The 18,239-nt window shown below is 46.3% G+C and overlaps 1 protein-coding gene across 1 annotated transcript; it reads left to right on the top strand.

Annotated features, from left to right (window-relative positions):
• The first annotated feature begins 214 nt into the window (after positions 1-214).
• Positions 215-16,781, top strand: ASMT (acetylserotonin O-methyltransferase). Its single transcript, XM_038757463.1, has 8 exons — positions 215-294; positions 700-773; positions 5,304-5,478; positions 8,057-8,186; positions 10,069-10,137; positions 12,443-12,561; positions 15,311-15,433; positions 16,570-16,781. Exons 2-8 carry the CDS (start codon positions 705-707, stop codon positions 16,779-16,781), a joined length of 897 nt encoding a protein of 298 aa, XP_038613391.1. The 5' UTR covers positions 215-294; positions 700-704.
• The last annotated feature ends 1,458 nt before the right edge of the window (positions 16,782-18,239 follow it).

The following is an 18,239-nucleotide window of genomic DNA, read 5'->3' as shown; positions in this document are numbered from 1 at the left end:
ACAGGTTGTCCCACGGGGGGCTCACAGTCTTCATCCCCATTTTACAGATGAGGGAACCGAGGCCCAGAGGAGTTAAGTCACACAGCTGACAGTTGGCGGAAGCGGAATTCGAACCCATGACCTCCCGACTCCAAAGCCCGGGCTCTTTCCACTGAGCCACGCTGCTTCTCAACTCAGCCTTTAATTAAGAGAAGAGACATCCCTTCACGTCCACCCGCTTCTGGAGAGGCCCCAATGCAGGCGGAGAATCAGAACTCAATCCCGTCCGACACGGGGAATGATAACCCATCTGATGTAGGTCAACGGGAGGAGGAAGGCAGCGACTCAACCAGGGCTTGGGGATTATCTGGGGATTTCAATTATCCCCACTCTCCCAATAGGATTAGCGTAGATATCCATCTTCCTGGAGGGTGGGGCATGCTTGGGGCTGACCCCCCCCCCCCCTTCACTATCAACTCAACCATGATATCCTAGGTCTGGATATCAGATATTATCCAGATATTAGGTGTGGACCTAATTCTTTTTGCTAATTAAGCATCTTGGGAGCCTGTGAGGTGCTCTAGGGGGGCTCTCCCCTCAGAGAGCAGGTGGAAAAAGATTGGGGGGGGGTGTCACTTAGCGGATAATTGAGTTTAAAGCCCCCCACCCCGAGGTGCCTGCCTTTTAAAACCAGGATAACCGGGCCCTTCATCCTCACAGAGAAAATGAGCTCCCCCGAAGAGCCTTGGTGTCGTCTCCTAACCGAATACACCAATGGCTTTCTGGTCTCCAAGGTAAGTCAATAGTTGACGCTTTTTAAAATCTTTTTTTGTAGTTTCTAAATGGAATTTGTTAATAATAATAATAATTGGCATTTGTTAAGCGCTTACTATGTGCAAAGCACTGTTCTAAGCGCTGGGGAGGATACAGGCTGATCAGGTTGACCCACGTGGGGCTCACAGTCTTAATCCCCATTTTACAGATGAGGGAACTGAGGCCCAGAGAAGTTAAGTGACGTGCCCAAGGTCACACAGCAGACATGTGGCGGAGCCGGGATTCGAACCCATGACCTCTGACTCCAAAGCCTGTGCTCTTCTCCACTGAGCCACGCTGCTGTATCAGGCACTGGATTTAGAGCTGGGGTGGATACAAGTTGATCAGTTTCGGACCCAGACCGTGTCCCACGTGGGCCTCTGGGTCTTAATCCCCATCCTACGGGCACCGAGGCACAGAGAAGGGATGTGACTTGGCTGAGGTCACACAGCAGACAAGTGGCGGTGCCGGAATTAGAACCCAGGTCCTCTGGCTCTCGGGGCCCGGGCTCTTTCCACTAGGCCATACTGATTCTAGGCTTTGTTCTAGAAGTAGTAGTAGCATTTATGAAGCGTCTTCTAAAGCGCTGCACTAAGCACTGGGAAACTAGGCTGAGGTGGGAACAAACCACAGTAGCAGGGACTTTAAGACTCTTTGTGGAAAAGAAACCTACTACAGCGCTCTGCACACAGTAGGCACTCAATAGATAACATTTATTGATTGATGATCCCGATAGTGTCTCGAAGTCGGCCACAAAAGGATCGTTTCTATTTGCTCGGTTTTCAAGTCGAAACTATGGAAAGAAAAATATGTTCTCGGGTCTCCCGGTAGAAGCACCGTAGCCTATTCACTTATTCATTCAATCGTATTTATTGAGCGCCTACTGTGTGCAGAGCACTGTGCTAACTGCTTGGGAAGTGCAGCGTGGCTCAGTGGAAAGAGCATGGGCTTTGGAGTCAGAGGTCATGGGTTCGAATCCCGGCTCCACCACGTGTCTGCTGTGTGACCTGCTATGTGTAAGCTCTTAGTACAGTGCTCTGCACACAGTAAGCGCTCAATAAATACTATTGATGATGATGATGATGACCTTGGGCAAGGCACTTAACTTCTCAGAGCCTCAATGACCTCATCTGTAAAATGGGGACGATAACTGTGAGCCCCATGCAGGACAACCTGATCACCTTGTATCCCCCCCAGCGCTTAGAACAGTGCTTTGCACATAGTAAGCGCTTAACAAATGCCATCATTGTTATTATTATTATTATTACAAGCTGGCAACATATATTGCCTAGTGGTTAGAGCCCGGGCCTCGGAGTCAGAAGGTCATGGGTTCTAATTCCGGCTCCACCACTTGCCTCCTCTGTGACCTTGGGCCAAGTCACTTCACTTCTCTGGGCCTCAGTTACCTCACTGGTAAAACATGGATTGAGACAGTGAGCCCCATATGGGACAAGGACTACGTCCATCCCAGATTGCTTGTACCCACCCCGGCGCTTAGTACAGCGCTTGAGTGAGAGTAAGCGCCTAACAGACACCGCAGTGATATTATTATTATTAGATAGAATTTGTTTCTATAGAAAGCAGGGCCGGTGAAGGTATCGGCCTGCCCAAACTCCAGGAGGAGTTTGGGGACAAGTTCAGAGATGAATAATCATTGATCAAGCGCTTAGTACAGTGCTCTGCACACAGTAAGCGCTCAATAAATACGATTGAATGAATGAATGGTGGGTTTTACAACTGAGAAGGTGACAAGTCTAAAAGAGACATTCATTCAGTCGTATTTAGTGAGCGCTTACTGTGTGCAGAGCACTGTAATAATAATGATGGCATTTATTAAGCGCTTACTATGTGCAAAGCACTGTTCTAAGCGCTGGGGAAGTACAAGATTGCAACATATAGCGACGGTCCCGACTCAGCAGCAGGCTCAAGACATTAAGGTAAATTTTGCTGCTGTTGTTGCTGTGACCAGAGTCCTATGTGTGTCTTGGAGACTTTTCTACCTCAATAGACTGAAGATCATCTCAACTCCTTCTGTCCTCCCCATCTTACTCCCTCCCTCCCTTTATTAATCAATCAATCAATCATATTTATTGAGCGCTTACTATGTGCAGAGCACTGTACTAAGCGCTTGGGAAGTACAAATTGGCAACATATAGAGACAGTCCCTACCCAACATTGGGCTCACAGATTAAAAGGACTTTTTCTATTAGAAAAAGAAAGGACAATATTGATTTGCTCTTTGTCAATAAGGAGACAGTGTCCTGTTTCAGGATTTGCTGAGACGCGAGGGAGATCTCGGCTTCTTAGGGTTTGAAGAAAGATTAAACTTATCCTGCTGGATGCCTCCAATCAGCCCCATTTTAGGACGGGGCTCGGGTCTGTGCTAGGAGGGGAGAATTCTCTTCCGTTGCAGGAGAAAGGGTCAGTTCGGTTTCTTTTTTTAAAAAATGGTATTTGTTAAGCACTTAATATGTGCCAGGCACCGACCTGAGGACTTGAGTCGATACAAGCTAATCGGGTCGGACACAGCCTCTGCCCCACATGGGGCTCACCGTCTTAATCCCCATTTGACTAAGGAGGGAACTGAAGCCCAGAGAGGTTAAGCGATTTGCCCCAAGTGCCCCAGCAGACAAGCGGCGGAGCCGAAATTAGAACCCAGATCCTTCCCAGTCCCAGTCCTGGGCTGTATCCACTAGGCCACGTTGCTTCTGTGTGTCTACTGGCCTTCATGTTGAAAGCACATCATCCTAACCATGTTTCCCCGACCCGATTTTTCTTTTAGTACAAGTGATTTCTCTTTCACTTCAGCATCATCCAAGCCTTTGGGCGCTCGCAAGGAGCGTGAATAGCTAAGAAGTGGAGGGAAGCACATTGTGTGGGGACTGAGGTAGCAGTGTGGCCCAGTGCTGAGAGCAAGAACTTGGGAGTCAGAGGACCTGGGTTCTAATTCTGGCTCTGCCGTTTGTCTGCTGTGTGACCTCGGGCAAGTCCCGTCGCTTCTCTGTGCCTCGGTTCCCTCGGCTCTAAAATGGGGATATTCCCCATTTTCCCCATCCCCTTCCTTCCTCTCCCCCTCGTCCCCCTCTCCATCCCCCCCCATCTTAACTCCTTCCCTTCCCCGCAGCACCTGTATATATATATATTTGTACACATTTATTACTCTATTTATTTATTTATTTTGCTTGTACATCTCTATTCCATTTATTTTATTTTGTTAGTATGTTTGGTTTTGTTCTCTGTCTCCCCCTTTTAGACTGTGAGCCCACTGTTGGGTAGGGACCGTCTCTATATGTTGCCAATTTGTACTTCCCAAGCGCTTAGTACAGTGCTCTGCACATAGTAAGCGCTCAATAAATACGATTGATGATGATGATGATATACCACCTGTGTAGCCCCACTGGGACCTGGTGATTGTATCTACCTCAGGGCCCTCTCCACCCCAGCACGCAACCGACACATCACATGGACTGTGTCCAACCTGATCAGCTTGGATCTACCCCAGTGCTTAGTACAGGGCCTGGTACATAGTAAGCACTTAACAAATATCATAATCATTATTGATACTTCATTTTTAGACTATCTATTCAGTGCTTCAGGCACTGATTCTTCCCAGACTTGTTTGCCTGTCATTTTAGTGGTATGTTTTGTTTTGTTTTCTGTCTCCCCCTTCTAGACCGTGAGCCCGCTGTTGGGTAGGGACCGTCTCTCTTTGTTGCCAACTTGTACTTCCCAAGCGCTTAGTACAGTGCTCTGCATTCATTCACTCATTCAATGGTATTTATTGAGAGCTTACTGTGTGCAGAGCACTGTACTAAGTGCTTGGGAAGTACAAGTTGGCAACATATAGAGATGGTCCCTACCCAGTAGTGGGCTCAAACACAGTAAGTGCTCAATAAATATGATTGAATGAATGAATGAATTTGCTAAGCACTTTCTACGTGCCGTATTGTATTAAGCGCTGGGGTCATCATCATCATCATCAATCGTATTTATTGAGCGCTTTCTGTGTGCAGAGCACTGTACTAAGCGCTTGGGAAGTACAAGTTGGCAACATATAGAGACGGTCCCTACCCAACAGTGGGCTCACACACAATAAGCACTCAGTAAATACGATTGAATGAATGAATGAATTTGTTAAGCGCTTTCTAAGTGCCAGGTACTGTATTAAGCGCTGGGATAGATACAAGTCAGTCGAGTTGGTCACAATCCCTCTCCCACATGGAGCTCACGGCTTTAATCCCCATTTTCCAGCTGAGGGAACTGAGACCCAGAGAAGCGAAGTGACCAGAGCAGACAAGTGTGCGGAGGCGGGATTAGAACCCAGATCCTCTGCCAGGCCCGGGCTGTATCCCCTAGGCCATGCCTCTTCCCCGACATTAAGTGCTCTGCACACAGTAAGCGCTCAATAAATACGATTGAATTAAGGAATGAACCTCCTTTCCCCTCATATTCTCGGAACGCCCGTCAGCCGCGTGTCGGAAACAGGCCGTTTTCTCTCTCGTTGCCTTGAGGTGATGTTCACGGCCTGTGAGCTGGGAATATTTGACCTCTTGGAGGGGACGGGGAGGCCCCTGGGTTCAGAAGCCATCGCCGACCTCCTGGGCACAAGTCACCATGGGATGGAGCTCCTGCTGAACACCTGTGTGGGACTCAAGCTACTCCACAGGGAAACCGACGACGGAAAAGGTAAAAAAAAAAAAAATCCGTAGACCCTCAGTTCCTTCTGGGCGGGAAAACTTGGGTACTGATGAACACGCAGCGTGGCTCAGTGGAAAGAGCCCAGGCTTTGGAGTCAGAGGTCAGGGGTTCAAATCCCGGCTCCGTCAACTGTCATCCGTGGGACTTTGGGGGAGTCACTTAACTTCTCTCGGCCTCGGCTCCCTCATCTGTAAAATGGGGATTAAAACTGTGAGCCCCCCGTGGGGCAACCCGATCACCTTGTAACCTCCCCAGCGCTTAGAAAAGGGCTTTGCACAATAGTAAGTGCTTAGTAAATGATGATGATGGCATTTATTAAGCGCTTACTATGTGCAAAGCACTGTTCTAAGCGCTGGGGAGGCCACAGAGTGATCAGGCTGTCCCACGGGGGGCTCACAGTCCCCATCCCCACTTTACAGGGGAGGCAACTGAGGCACAGAGAAGTGACTTGCCCAAGTTAGAATAAATGAAGAACCCATCACGAAATGGGGATAAAGTATGTTGCCAACGTGTACTTCCCAGGCGCTTAGTCCGTCATCATTATTACCCGCATGAGGCTGAAGCTACTCCGCGGAAATGAAGGAAGGAAAAGGTAAAAAACCCTCCAGACTGTCAGCACTTGGGAGAGTACAGTACAACAGAATCGGAATGGCTCAGTGGAAAGAGCATGGGCTTTGGAGTCAGAGTTCATGGGTTCAAATCCCAGCTCTGCCAATTGTCAGCTGTGTGACTTTGGGCAAGTCACTTAACTTCTCTGTGCCTCAGTTACCTCATCTGTAAAATGGGGATTAAGACTGTGAGCCCCCTGTGGGACAACCTGATCATCTTGTAACCTCCCCAGCGCTTAGAACAGTGCTTTGCACATAGTAAGCGCTTAATAAATGCCATTATTATTATTGTTATAATTAGCAGGCCCCTCCCCGTCAACGACAGTGTTTAGTGACGGGTGACAGAGGATCACGGCAAGGGTGATGACGACCGTGACGTCGTCGTCGGTGACCCGGCCAACGATGGTGATGGTGGTGATGTTTGTGACGATGATGGGGGCGATCGCCGTGATTGCGATCCTGAACGTGATAACAAGGGGGCTTACTGTGTGTCAAGGTTCCCACTCAGCGTCACCCCTGGAGAGTGTCCAGTCCTCTACCGGTCTCGACTACGGGAGGGAGAGTCAGGCAGCGGCCCACCCGTCCCATTCCTAGCTTGGCCAGTGGCTAGCGAGGGGAAGGCCATCGGCTACAAGTCAAAACTCACCTGTGCTGGGCTGCAGCAATGCGGGAGAGAGTCGAGGGCGGAGACTCAAGTTTATTGCACGGAAGGGGGCCGTGGTATGGTCAACCTCTTCCAGGTTTTTCCCGGGTTTTTCTGGGTACCACTGCCAGAACGATAGCAGATGGAGGTGGGGCATGTTGGGAGGGAAGTGTCTGCGGCGTCAAGCCGTGTGTCAAGCACCGTTCTAAGCGCTGGGGTAGATCATTCATTCATCTTCTAGACTGTGAGCCCACTGTTGGGTAGGGACTGTCTCTATATGTTGCCAACTTGTACTTCCCAAGCGCTTAGTACAGTGCTGTGCACACAGTAAGCGCTCAATAAATATGATTGATTGATTCAGTCGTCTCCAAGCTGATCAGGTTGGACAGAGTCCCCGTCCCACGTGGGGCTCCCGGTCTTAACCCCCGTTTTACAGATGAGGGAACTGAGGCCTAGAAAAGCCAAGTGACTTGCCCGGGGTCACACAGCAGGCAAGTGGCAGAGCCAGGATTAGAACCCATGACCTTCTAACTCCCAGGCCTGGGCTGTAGCCACTCCACCACGCCGCTTCTCTGGTGGAGGTGGCAGTGATGACGTGAGTGACTCTAACAATGATGGGACGGTTATAGTGGTGGTGATGAAGGTGATAGTAATTAATAATTACCTTTATATATGTATATATGTATTTATTACTCTATTTTATTTGTGCATATTTATTCTATTTATTTTATTTTGTTAATATGTTTTGTTTTATTCCCTGTCTCCCCCTTCTAGACTGTGAGCCCACTTTTAGACTGTGAGCCCACTGTTGGGTAGGGACTGTCTCTATATGTTGCCAATTTGTACTTCCCAAGCGCTTAGTACAGTGCTCTGCACATAGCGCTCAATAAATATGATTGATGATGATGTTGGGTAGGGACCGTCTCTATATGTTGCCAATTGGTACTTCCCAAGCGCTTAGTACAGTGCTCTGCACACAGTAAGCGCTCAATAAATACGATTGATGATGATGATGATGCCAACTTGGACTTCCCAAGCACTTAGTACAGTGCTCTGCACACAGTCAGCGCTCAATAAATGCGATTGAATGAATGAATGAATGATAAAATTGATATTGATTAAGCACTTACTATGTGACAGACATCCAGCAAAGCACTGAAGCAGACGGTGACCCATGGTAATGTTAGTGATGATAATGGTGGTGATTGCGATGATCTCAGTGATATTCACAGTGACAGTGATGATGATGATGACAATGATGGGACGGTGATTGTAAGAAAGATGGGGCCAACTTAACCATTTCATTTCTTTCCAGCTTTGTACCAAAATACAGCACTTGCCACCTTATATCTTACCCAGTCTGGCCCCAAATCCCAGTATCACATGCTGCTGTATTACTCCAAAACCACCTACGTGTGCTGGAACTACCTAACAGAAGCTGTGAGGTAGGTCGAACTGCGAGCGTGTCCTTCTTCGGTCAATCTGTCGTAGTTATTGAGCACTTACTGAGTGAAGGGCACTGTACTAAGTGCTTGGGAGAGTCCAGTAGACAACAAACAGACATATTCCCTGCCCACGGCGAGCTTAAAGTCTAGAGGGGGAGACGGCTATTGATAGAAACAAGCTATTCTTCCTCTCATCCTCCATTGCCTGATCTTCGCCCGTCTTTTCTTCTGCCTCTGGGGTGATGTTTCGGTGAGGACGAACACCCGCTAACAGAAAAATGAGGGAGTTTGGGTCAACAATCTAATTTGTCCGGTTTGGGCTGCTGAATTTTGGAGTCCTTTTGAGGGACTTACAGGGCCCAACCCTCTCCACTCCTACACACAACCAACACATCGCATGGACTGTGTCCAACCTGATCAGCTTGGATCTACCCCAGTGCTTTATTACAGTACCTGGACATAGTAAGCCCTCAAAAATACTATGAAACATTATGGATAAGCACCTAAGTGCTGTGGGGCTGAAGGTGGGGTGAGTTAAGGGAGCAAATCCAAGTCCAAGGGCGACGCAGAAGGGAATGGAAGAAGAGAAAATGAGGACTCAGTCAGGGAAGGCCTCTTGGAGGAGCTGGGCCTTTAATAAATGCCATCGATCCATTGATCGATTGAAGCTTGTCCAGTCTGGACCAGTGACTGAAAGACTGAGGCGGTTTTGTCTGGAATTTATTTATTCATTTATGTATTTATTTATTTTACTTGTACATATCTATTCTATTTATTTTGTTAGTGTGTTTGGTTTTCTTCTCTGTCTCCCCCTTTTAGACTGTGAGCCCACTGTTGGGTAGGGACTGTCTCTATATGTTGCCAATTTGTACTTCCCAAGTGCTTAGTACAGTGCTCTGCACATAGTAAGCGCTCAATAAATACGATTGATGATGATGATGATGATGATGGAAGCATCAGGGAGAGTGAGGAGACCCTGGACCATCTCTCCTCCACGTAGATCTCTCAAACGGATCCAGACGTCCTTTCCCCACCTCTTGGGGGGCTGAAGTGACTTCCTGTGGTCTCCCTGAGCCTCCAAGCCTCTTCCCCAAATGTCTCCTCCCTCACTTCTTCCTAATCCCCATTTTACAGATGAGGTAAATGAGGCCCAGAGAAGTTAAGTGACTTGCCCAAAAGTCACACAGCTGACAATTGGCCCTTCTTCTTACCGCCGTTCTAGCCCTCCGTGTTCGGCAAGTCCTCGTCCAGCTCAGCTCTCGGTGTGGAAGGGCAGTTTATAATAATAATGGCATTTATTAAGCGCTTGCTCTGTGCAAAGTACTGTTTTTTTTTGTTTTGTTTTGTTTAAAATGGCATTTATTAAGCGCTTACTATGTGCAAAGCACTGTTCTAAGTGCTGGGGAGATTACAAGGTGATCAGGTTGTCCCACTGTTCTAAGCGCTGGGGTAGATACAAGGTAATCAAGTTGTCCCACGTGGGGCTCCACAGCCTTAATCCCCATTTTCCAGATGAGGGAACTGAGACGCAGAGAAGTGAAGTGACTTGCCCAAAGTCACCCAGCTGGACAAGTGGCGGAGCCGGGATTTGAACCCATGACCTCTGACTCCAAAGCCCGGGCTCTTTCCACTGAGCCACGCTGCTTTGGTCACTCGGGGGCATGGGGAGCTGTAGCTCACGGTGGGCATGGGATATCGTTCCGTTGGACTCTCCCAGACGCTTAGTACAGTGCTCCGTGCACAGTAAGCACTCCTCTAGACTGTAAGCTCGTTGTGGGCAGGGAATGTGTCTGTTATATCGTTGTATTGGACTCTCCAAAGCGATCAGTACACTGATCGGTGCCCAGAAAGCGCTCAATAAATTCGCCTGACTGTTTTTCAGAGAAGGCAAAAACCAGTACGTGAGGGCGTTTGGCAAGTCATCGCAGGAACTCTTCGAAGCAATCTACAGGTACCGGCTTGGGGACCTTCTGTTTAATCACTCAACAAAGGTTGTTACCTTTCCCCTCTAATAATAATAATAATAATAATAATAATAATGATGGCATTTATTAAGCACTTACTATGTGCAAAGCACTGTTCTAAGCACTGTGGAGGTTACAAGGTGATCAGGTTGTTCCAAGTGGGGCTCACAGTCTTAATCCCCATTTTACAGATGAGGTAACTGAGGCCCAGAGAAGTTAAGTGACTTGCCCATAGTCACACAGCTGACAATTGGCAGAGCCGGGGTTTGAACCCATGACCTCTGACTCCAAAGCCCGGGTTCTTTCCACTGAGCCACGTTGCTTCTCTATGATAATAATGATTGTGGTATTTGTTTAAGCTCCTCCTGTGTGCCAGGCACTGTACTCAGCGCTGGGGTGGATACAAGCAATTTGGGTTGGACACGGTCCCTGTCGCACACGGGGCTCACAGACTTAATCTCCATTCGACAGATGAGGGAACTGAGGCCCAGAGAAGTGAAGCTCGTAGTACAGTGCTCTCTGTACACAGTAAGTGCTCAATAATAATAATAATTATGGTATTTGTTAGAGAAGCAGCGTGGCTCATTGGAAAGAGCCCGGGCTCTGGAGTCGGAGGTCATGGGTTCAAATCCCGGCTCCGCCAACTGTCAGCTGTGTGACTTTGGGCAAGTCACTTCACTTCTCTGGGCCTCAGTGACCTCATCTGTAAAATGGAGATGAAGACTGTGAGCCCCCCGTGGGACAACCTGATCACCTTGTAACCTCCCCGGTGCTTAAAACAGTGCTTTGCACATCATCATCATCATCATCAATCGTATTCATTGAGCGCTTACTGTGTGCAGAGCACTGTACTAAGTGCTTGGGAAGTCCAAGTTGGCAACATATAGAGACAGTCCCTACCCAACAGTGGGCTCACAGTCTAAAAGGGGGAGACAGAGAACGAAACCAAACGTACTGACAAAATAAAATAAATAGAATAGATATGTACAAGTAAAATAAATAAATAGAGTAATAAATATGTACAAACATATATACAGGTGCTGTGGGGAAGGGAAGGAGGTACATAGTAAGCACTTACATTATTAAGCACTTACCATCTGCCAGACAATCAATCAGTCGTATTTATTGAGTGCTTACTATGTGCAGAGCACTGTACTAAGCGCTGTACTAAGCACTGATAAATACCAGTGACTGATCGATGGATATACTGTTTCCTCCTTCATTCCCCTCCCGTCTCCTGATCAATCAATCATCCAGCACTACTTACTGAGCACTTAGTTTGTGAAGAGCACTGTGCTAAGCGCCTGGGAGGGCACAATACAATGGAGTTGGCACTTTCCCTACCCACAAGGAGTTTCCAGTCTAGAAGAGGAAATCCCGATGTCCCTTCTGCCTCCATTCCACATAAACATGGATAAAAAGGAGAGCAACCAGCATTAAGCCCCTTCCTTCCTCTCCCCCTCATCCCCCTCTCCATCCCCCCATCTTACCTCCTTCCCTTCCCCACAGCACCTGTATATATGTATATATGTTTGTACATATTTATTACTCTATTTATTTATTTATTTTATTTGTACATATCTATTCTATTTATTTTATTTTGTTAGTATGTTTGGTTTTGTTCTCTGTCTCCCCCTTTTAGACTGTGAGCCCACTGTTGGGTAGGGACTGTCTCTATATGTTGCCAATTTGTACTTCCCAAGCTCTTAGTACAGTGCTCTGCACATAGTAAGCGCTCAATAAATACGATTGATGATGATGATGATGATTAAGCAGACATAGAAATCTTTCACTTGGTTTCTCTGTGCCCCAGGTATCTCCTCTGTAATAATAATAATAATAATAATAATAATAATAATAATAATGTTGGCATTTGTTAAGCGCTTACAATGTGCAAAGAACTGTTCTAAGTGCTGGGGGGATACAAAGTGATCAGGTTGTCCCATGTGGGGTTCCCAGTCTTAATCCCCATTTTACAGATGAGGGAACTGAGGCACAGAGAAGCGAAGTGACCTGCCCAAAGTCACACAGCTGACAAGTGGCGGAATCGGGATTTGAACCCATGACCTCTAACTCCAAAGCCCGGGCTCTTTCCACTGGGCCACGCTGCCCATCTGGAAAATGGGAATCAGACTGTGAGCCCCATGTGGGACAGGGACTGTGTCCAACCGGATTAACTTGTATCTTCCCCAGCGCTTAGAACAGCGCTTGGCGTATAGCAAGCACTCAGCAAGTACCGTAATTGTTATTACTGTTATTACTTCTACAAAATAACCTGTTTTCACCTTTGAGGTCGGAGGAAGAACTCTTGACGTTCATGTCGGGCCTGAACGAGATCTGGAGTATCTGTGGCGAAGAAGTGATGGCTTCATTTGACCTTTCACCTTTCCCGCTCATCTGTGATCTTGGGGGTCAGTACAAAGATAAAAGTTGGAACGATTTGCTCAACTCCGGGAGCTAGGACATTCAGTACAATTGATCGATCGATCAGTGGTAAGAAGCAGCGTGGCTCAGTGGAAAGAGCCCGGGCTTTGGAGTCAGAGGTCCAGGGTTCAAATCCCCGCTCTGCCAATTGTCGGCTGTGTGACTTTGGGCAAGTCACTTCACTTCTCTGGGCCTCAGTTCCCTCATCTGGAAAATGGGGGTTAAGACTGTGAGCCCCCCGTGGGACAACCTGATCAATCAATCAGTCGTATTTATTGAGCACTTACTGTGTGCAGAGCACTGTACTAAGCGCTTGGGAAGTACAAATTGGCAACATCATCATCATCATCGATCGTATTTATTGAGCGCTTACTGTGTGCAGAGCACTGTACTAAGCGCTTTGGGAAGTACAGATTGGCAACATATAGAGACAGTCCCTACCCAGCAGTGGGCTCACAGTCTAAAAGCACTCTGATCACCTCGCCAGCGCTTAGAACAGTGCTTTGCACATAGTAAGCGCTTAATAAATGCCATTCTTCTTCTTATAATTATTATTATTTATTGGGCACTTACCGTAAGCAGAGCACTGTACTAAATGCTTGGGAGAGTATAGTACAACAATAAACAGACACATAACCCGGCCCGCAACAAGTTACAGTCTAGAAAGGGGGGACAGACATTAATATAAAATAAAAAATGACAGATATAGTAATCATTTTGTCCCCGCTTCATTTTGTTAGGATGTTTTGTTTTGTTGTCTGTCTCCCGCTTCTAGACTGTGAGCCCGCTGTTGGGTAGGGACCGTCTCTATATGTTAATAACATGTACTTCCCAAGCGCTTAGTACAGTGCTCTGCACACAGTAAGCGCTCAATAAATACGATTGATTGATCACGTCTCCACTTAGTGTTGTACTCTCCCAAGCGCTTAGTACAGTGCTCTACATACAGTAAGTGCTCAGTAAATATTTGTAAATGCCATTGATCGATTGATTGATTATTATCTATCTCTCCTCCTAGACTATCAGCTTATTGTGGGCAGGGACTGTGTCTACCGATTCCGCTGTACTGAACTCTCCCAAGTGCTCAGTACAGTGCTCGGCTGAGAGTTCAAGGAATGCCATTGGTGGATTGATTGATTTGTGAAGCTCTCCTTCCCTTTCTCCGGAGGTGGTTCAGGTTCCCTGGCCAGAGAATGCGTCTCTCGGTATCCAAACTGCTCAGTGACCATCTTCGACCTTCCGGAAGCGGTGCGAGTAGCCAAGAAACACTTCGGACTTCTCGAGGAACAACGGATCAGCTTCCAGACGGGTGGGTTTAGATAATAATAATAATAATTGTGGTATTTGTTAAGCGCTTACGGTGCGTCAGGCACTGTAGAGAGTGCTGGGGTGGATTCAAGCAAATCATCATCATCATCAGTCGTATTTATTGAGCGCTTACTGTGTGCAGAGCACTGTACTAAGCGCTTGGGAAGTACAAATTGGCAACATATAGGGACAGTCCCTACCCAACAGTGGGCTCACGGTCTAGAAGGGGGAGACAGAGAACAAAACCAAACATATTAACAAAATAAAATAAATAGAATGGATAGGTACAAGTAAAATAAATAAATAGAGTAATAAATCTGTACAAACATATATACATATATATATTATCTGTTGGATAAACTCTTGGAGGGTCGGGATCATGTCTATTAACTGGTGTATTCGCCCAAGAGCTTAGAATGCTGTTCTGCTCACAGTAGGTGCTCAGTAGGTTCCCATTGAACCCATCAGGCAGTCAGCACTATTTATTGAGCACTTACTCTGTGGCGAGCACTGCCCTAAGCCCTTGGGAGAGTTCTGCAGACCTAACCCCTGCCCTGAGGGGGCTTTCAGTCCATTTATTCATTCATCCAATCGTATTTATTCATTCATTCATTCACTCAAATCAGGGCGGACACAGTCCCTGTCCCACGTGAGGCTCATAGTCTCAGCCCCCGTTTTCCAGATGAGGTAACTGAGGCCCAGAGGAGTGAGGTGACTTGCCCAAAGTCACACAGCAGGCAGGATTAAAACCCAGGCCCGAGCCCTATCCACTAAGCCAGGCTGCTTTGGTTGAGTTGATTTCCAAGAGGAGCAGCCCGGCCTAGTGGAGAAAACTCGGGCCTGGGAATCAGAGGACCTGGGTTCTAATCCCAGCTCCATCACTTGCCTGCCATGGGACCTTGGGCGAATCACTTCACTTCTCGAAGCAGGGTGGCTCAGTGGAAAGAGCCCGGGCTTTGGAGTCAGAGTTCATGGGTTCGAATCCCGGCTCCACTGCATCTGTTGTGTGACCTTGGGCAAGTCACTTAACTTCTCTGAGCCTCAGTTACCTCATCTGTAAAATGGGGATTAAGACTGAGAGCCCCGCGTGGGACAACTTAATCACCTTGTATCCCCCCCAGTGCTTAGAACAGTGCTTTGCACATAGTAAGCGCTTAACAAATGCCATTATTATTATTATTATTATTATTATCATTATTCTCGGGGACTAAGAATGGGAGCCCCCCCTTGGACAGGGACTGTGTCCAGCCTGATTTAGCTTGTATCTACCCCAGCACTTAGAGCAGTGCTTGGCACATAGTCAGTGCTTAACAAATGCCATTATTATTATTATTATTATTATTATTGCTTGGCACATAGTCAGTGCTTAACAAGTGCCGTAATTATTAATTGATACTGATACTGGTGATTTGTGTTTCGGCGTTTTAGGGGACTTTTTCAAAGAGACCATTCCGGAAGCCAATCTGTACATTCTAGCGAGGGTTCTTCATGACTGGGGAGATGAGAAATGCCTGCAGCTTTTATCTAAGATCTACCAAGCCTGCAAACCAGGTATGTTCATTCATTCATATTTATTCAACGCTTACCCCGTGCAGAGCAATGTACTTTCATTCATTCATTCATTCATTCATTCAATCGTATTTATTGAGCGCTTACTGTGTGCAGAGCACTGTACCAAGCGCTTGGGAAGCACAAGCTGGCAACATATAGAGACGGTCCCTACCCAACAGTGGGCTCACAGTCTAGAAGGGGGAGACAGAGAACAAAACAAAACATATTAACAAAATAAAAGAAATAGAATATGTACAAGTAAAATAAATAGAGTAATAAATATGTACAAACATATATACATATATGTATATATATGTACTATGAGTTCAAATCCCGGCTCCACCACTTGTCAGCTGTTTGGCTTTGGGCAAGTCACTTCACTTCTCTGTGCCTCAGTTACCTCATCTGTAAAATGGGGATTAAGACTGTGAGCCCCTTATGTTACAACCTGATCACCTTGTAACCTCCCCAGTGCTTAGAACAGTGCTTTGCACATAGTAAGCACTTAATAAATGCTATTATTATTATTATTATTATTATTATTATTATTATTATTACTAAGCACTTGGGAAAGTGCAGCATGAAGATGACCACCATCCAATCCGATGGGGCGAATTTGTGCCCTCTTCAACAAAGGAGAATCCACCCCTATAAGTCAGTCAGTGTGGCATTTATTTTTATCTCATAGTGGTATGCGAAGCAGCGTGGCTCAGTGGAAAGGCTTTGGAGTCAGAGATCATGGGTTCAAATCACGGCTCTGCCAACTGTCAGCCGTGTGACTTTGGGCAAGTCCCTTAATTTCTCTGAGCCTCAGTTACCTCGTCTGTAAAATGGGGATTAAGACTGTGAGCCCCCCTTGGGGACAACCTGATCACCTCGTAACCTCCCCAGCGCTTAGAACGGTGCTTTGCACATAGTAAGCGCTTAATAAATGCCATTATGATTATTATTTACTGAGCACTTACTGTGTGCAGAGCACACTAAGTGCTTGGGAGAGGACAGGCGAACAATTTCTCACCCAAAAGGAGTTTACAGTCTAGAAGGGGAGATCGCCTTGGGTATCCTGGGCCGGTGATGGATTCCCCCCCACCGCGAATCAAACCCCGCCAAACTTTTTCATCTTTTCCGTCCTTCAGGCTGCGGGCTGTTGGTGGTAGAGACCGTCTTGGAGGACAACAAGACGGGGCCTTTGGTGGCTCAGCTCTACTCCATGAACATGCTCGTCCAGACGGAGGGGAAAGAACGAACCGCCGCCGAATATCGCGGGCTGCTCACGGCAGCTGGCTTCTCGCGCATCCAGGTCAAGCGAACGGGAAACCTGTACGATGCTATTTTAGGCAGGAAGTAATCTCGCCTCGGATCCCAGCGGTCTCTGAGCGCAGTAGAAGGATAAAATAATAATAATGATGGCATTTGTTAAGCGCTTACTATGTGCAAAGCACTTTTCTAAGCGCTGGGGGGATACAAGGTGATCAGGTATGGAGACCGATCCTTTTACTTTGTTTTTATTATTTTTCTTTTATTATTTTTTCTTTAGTGGTATTTGTTAAGCGCTTAGTATGTGTCAAGCGCTTACTATCATCATCATCAATCGTATTTATTGAGCGCTTGGGATACAAGGTGATCAGGTATGGAGACTGATCCTTTTACTTTGTTTTTATTATTCTTCTTTTATTATTTTTTCTTTAATGGTATTTGTTAAGCGCTTAGTATGTGTCAAGCGCTTACTATCATCATCATCAATCGTATTTATTGAGCGCTTGGGATACAAGGTGATCAGGTATGGAGACCGATCCTTTTACTTTGTTTTTATTATTTTTCTTTTATTATTTTTTCTTTAATGGTATTTGTTAAGCGCTTAGTATGTGTCAAGCGCTTACTATCATCATCATCAATCGTATTTATTGAGCGCTTGGGATACAAGGTGATCAGGTATGGAGACTGATCCTTTTACTTTGTTTTTATTATTTTTCTTTTATTATTGTTTCTTTAGTGGTATTTGTTAAGCGCTTAGTATGTGTCAAGCGCTTACTATCATCATCATCAATCGTATTTATTGAGCGCTTGGGATACAAGGTGATCAGGTATGGAGACCGATCCTTTTACTTTGTTTTTATTATTTTTCTTTCATTATTTTTTCTTTAATGGTATTTGTTAAGTGCTTAGTATGTGTCAAGCACTTACTATCATCATCATCAATCGTATTTATTGAGCGCTTGGGATACAAGGTGATCAGGTATGGAGACCGATCCTTTTACTTTGTTTTTATTATTTTTCTTTTATTATTTTTCTTTAATGGTATTTGTTAAGCGCTTAGCATGTGTCAAGCGCTTACTATCATCATCATCAATCGTATTTATTGAGCGCTTGGGATACAAGGTGATCAGGTATGGAGACCGATCCTTTTACTTTGTTTTTATTATTTTTCTTTTATTATTTTTTCTTTAATGGTATTTGTTAAGCGCTTAGTATGTGTTAAGTGCTTACTGTGTGTCAGGCACTGTCGTAAACGCTAGGCCAACCGGCCGAACGCTGGTCAGTCAGTCAGTTGTATTTATCGAGCGCTTACTGTGTGCCGAGCACTGGACTAAGCGCTCGGGAGAGGACAGTACCACATTAAACAGACGCATTCCCCGCCCGCAGCGAGCTGACAGTGTAGAGGGGGAGACGGACGTAAATAGAAATAAACGAAAGGCAGATTTGGACGTATATGGGGCTGGAAGCGGGGGATGAATAAAGGGAGCTTGTCAGAGAGACGCAGGAGGGAGAGGGAGAAGAAGCTTGTAGGCTCAGTGGAAAGAGCATG

The sequence above is a fragment of the Tachyglossus aculeatus genome, chromosome 15 (genome assembly GCF_015852505.1).
Source record: "Tachyglossus aculeatus isolate mTacAcu1 chromosome 15, mTacAcu1.pri, whole genome shotgun sequence".
Classification (NCBI taxonomy): Eukaryota; Metazoa; Chordata; class Mammalia; order Monotremata; family Tachyglossidae; genus Tachyglossus; species Tachyglossus aculeatus.
Note: the sequence above shows the minus strand (reverse complement) of the source record. Positions and strands in the feature narration are given on the sequence as shown.

Bases quoted from the DNA above. Each gene is read 5' to 3' on its own strand.
- ASMT (XM_038757463.1), top strand. From the start codon at position 705: ATGAGCTCCCCCGAAGAGCCTTGGTGTCGTCTCCTAACCGAATACACC. The intron at 12,562-15,310 runs GTCAGTACAAAG...TCGGCGTTTTAG, and splicing joins GCTCATCTGTGATCTTGGGG to GGGACTTTTTCAAAGAGACC. The intron at 15,434-16,569 runs GTATGTTCATTC...TCCGTCCTTCAG, and splicing joins CTACCAAGCCTGCAAACCAG to GCTGCGGGCTGTTGGTGGTA.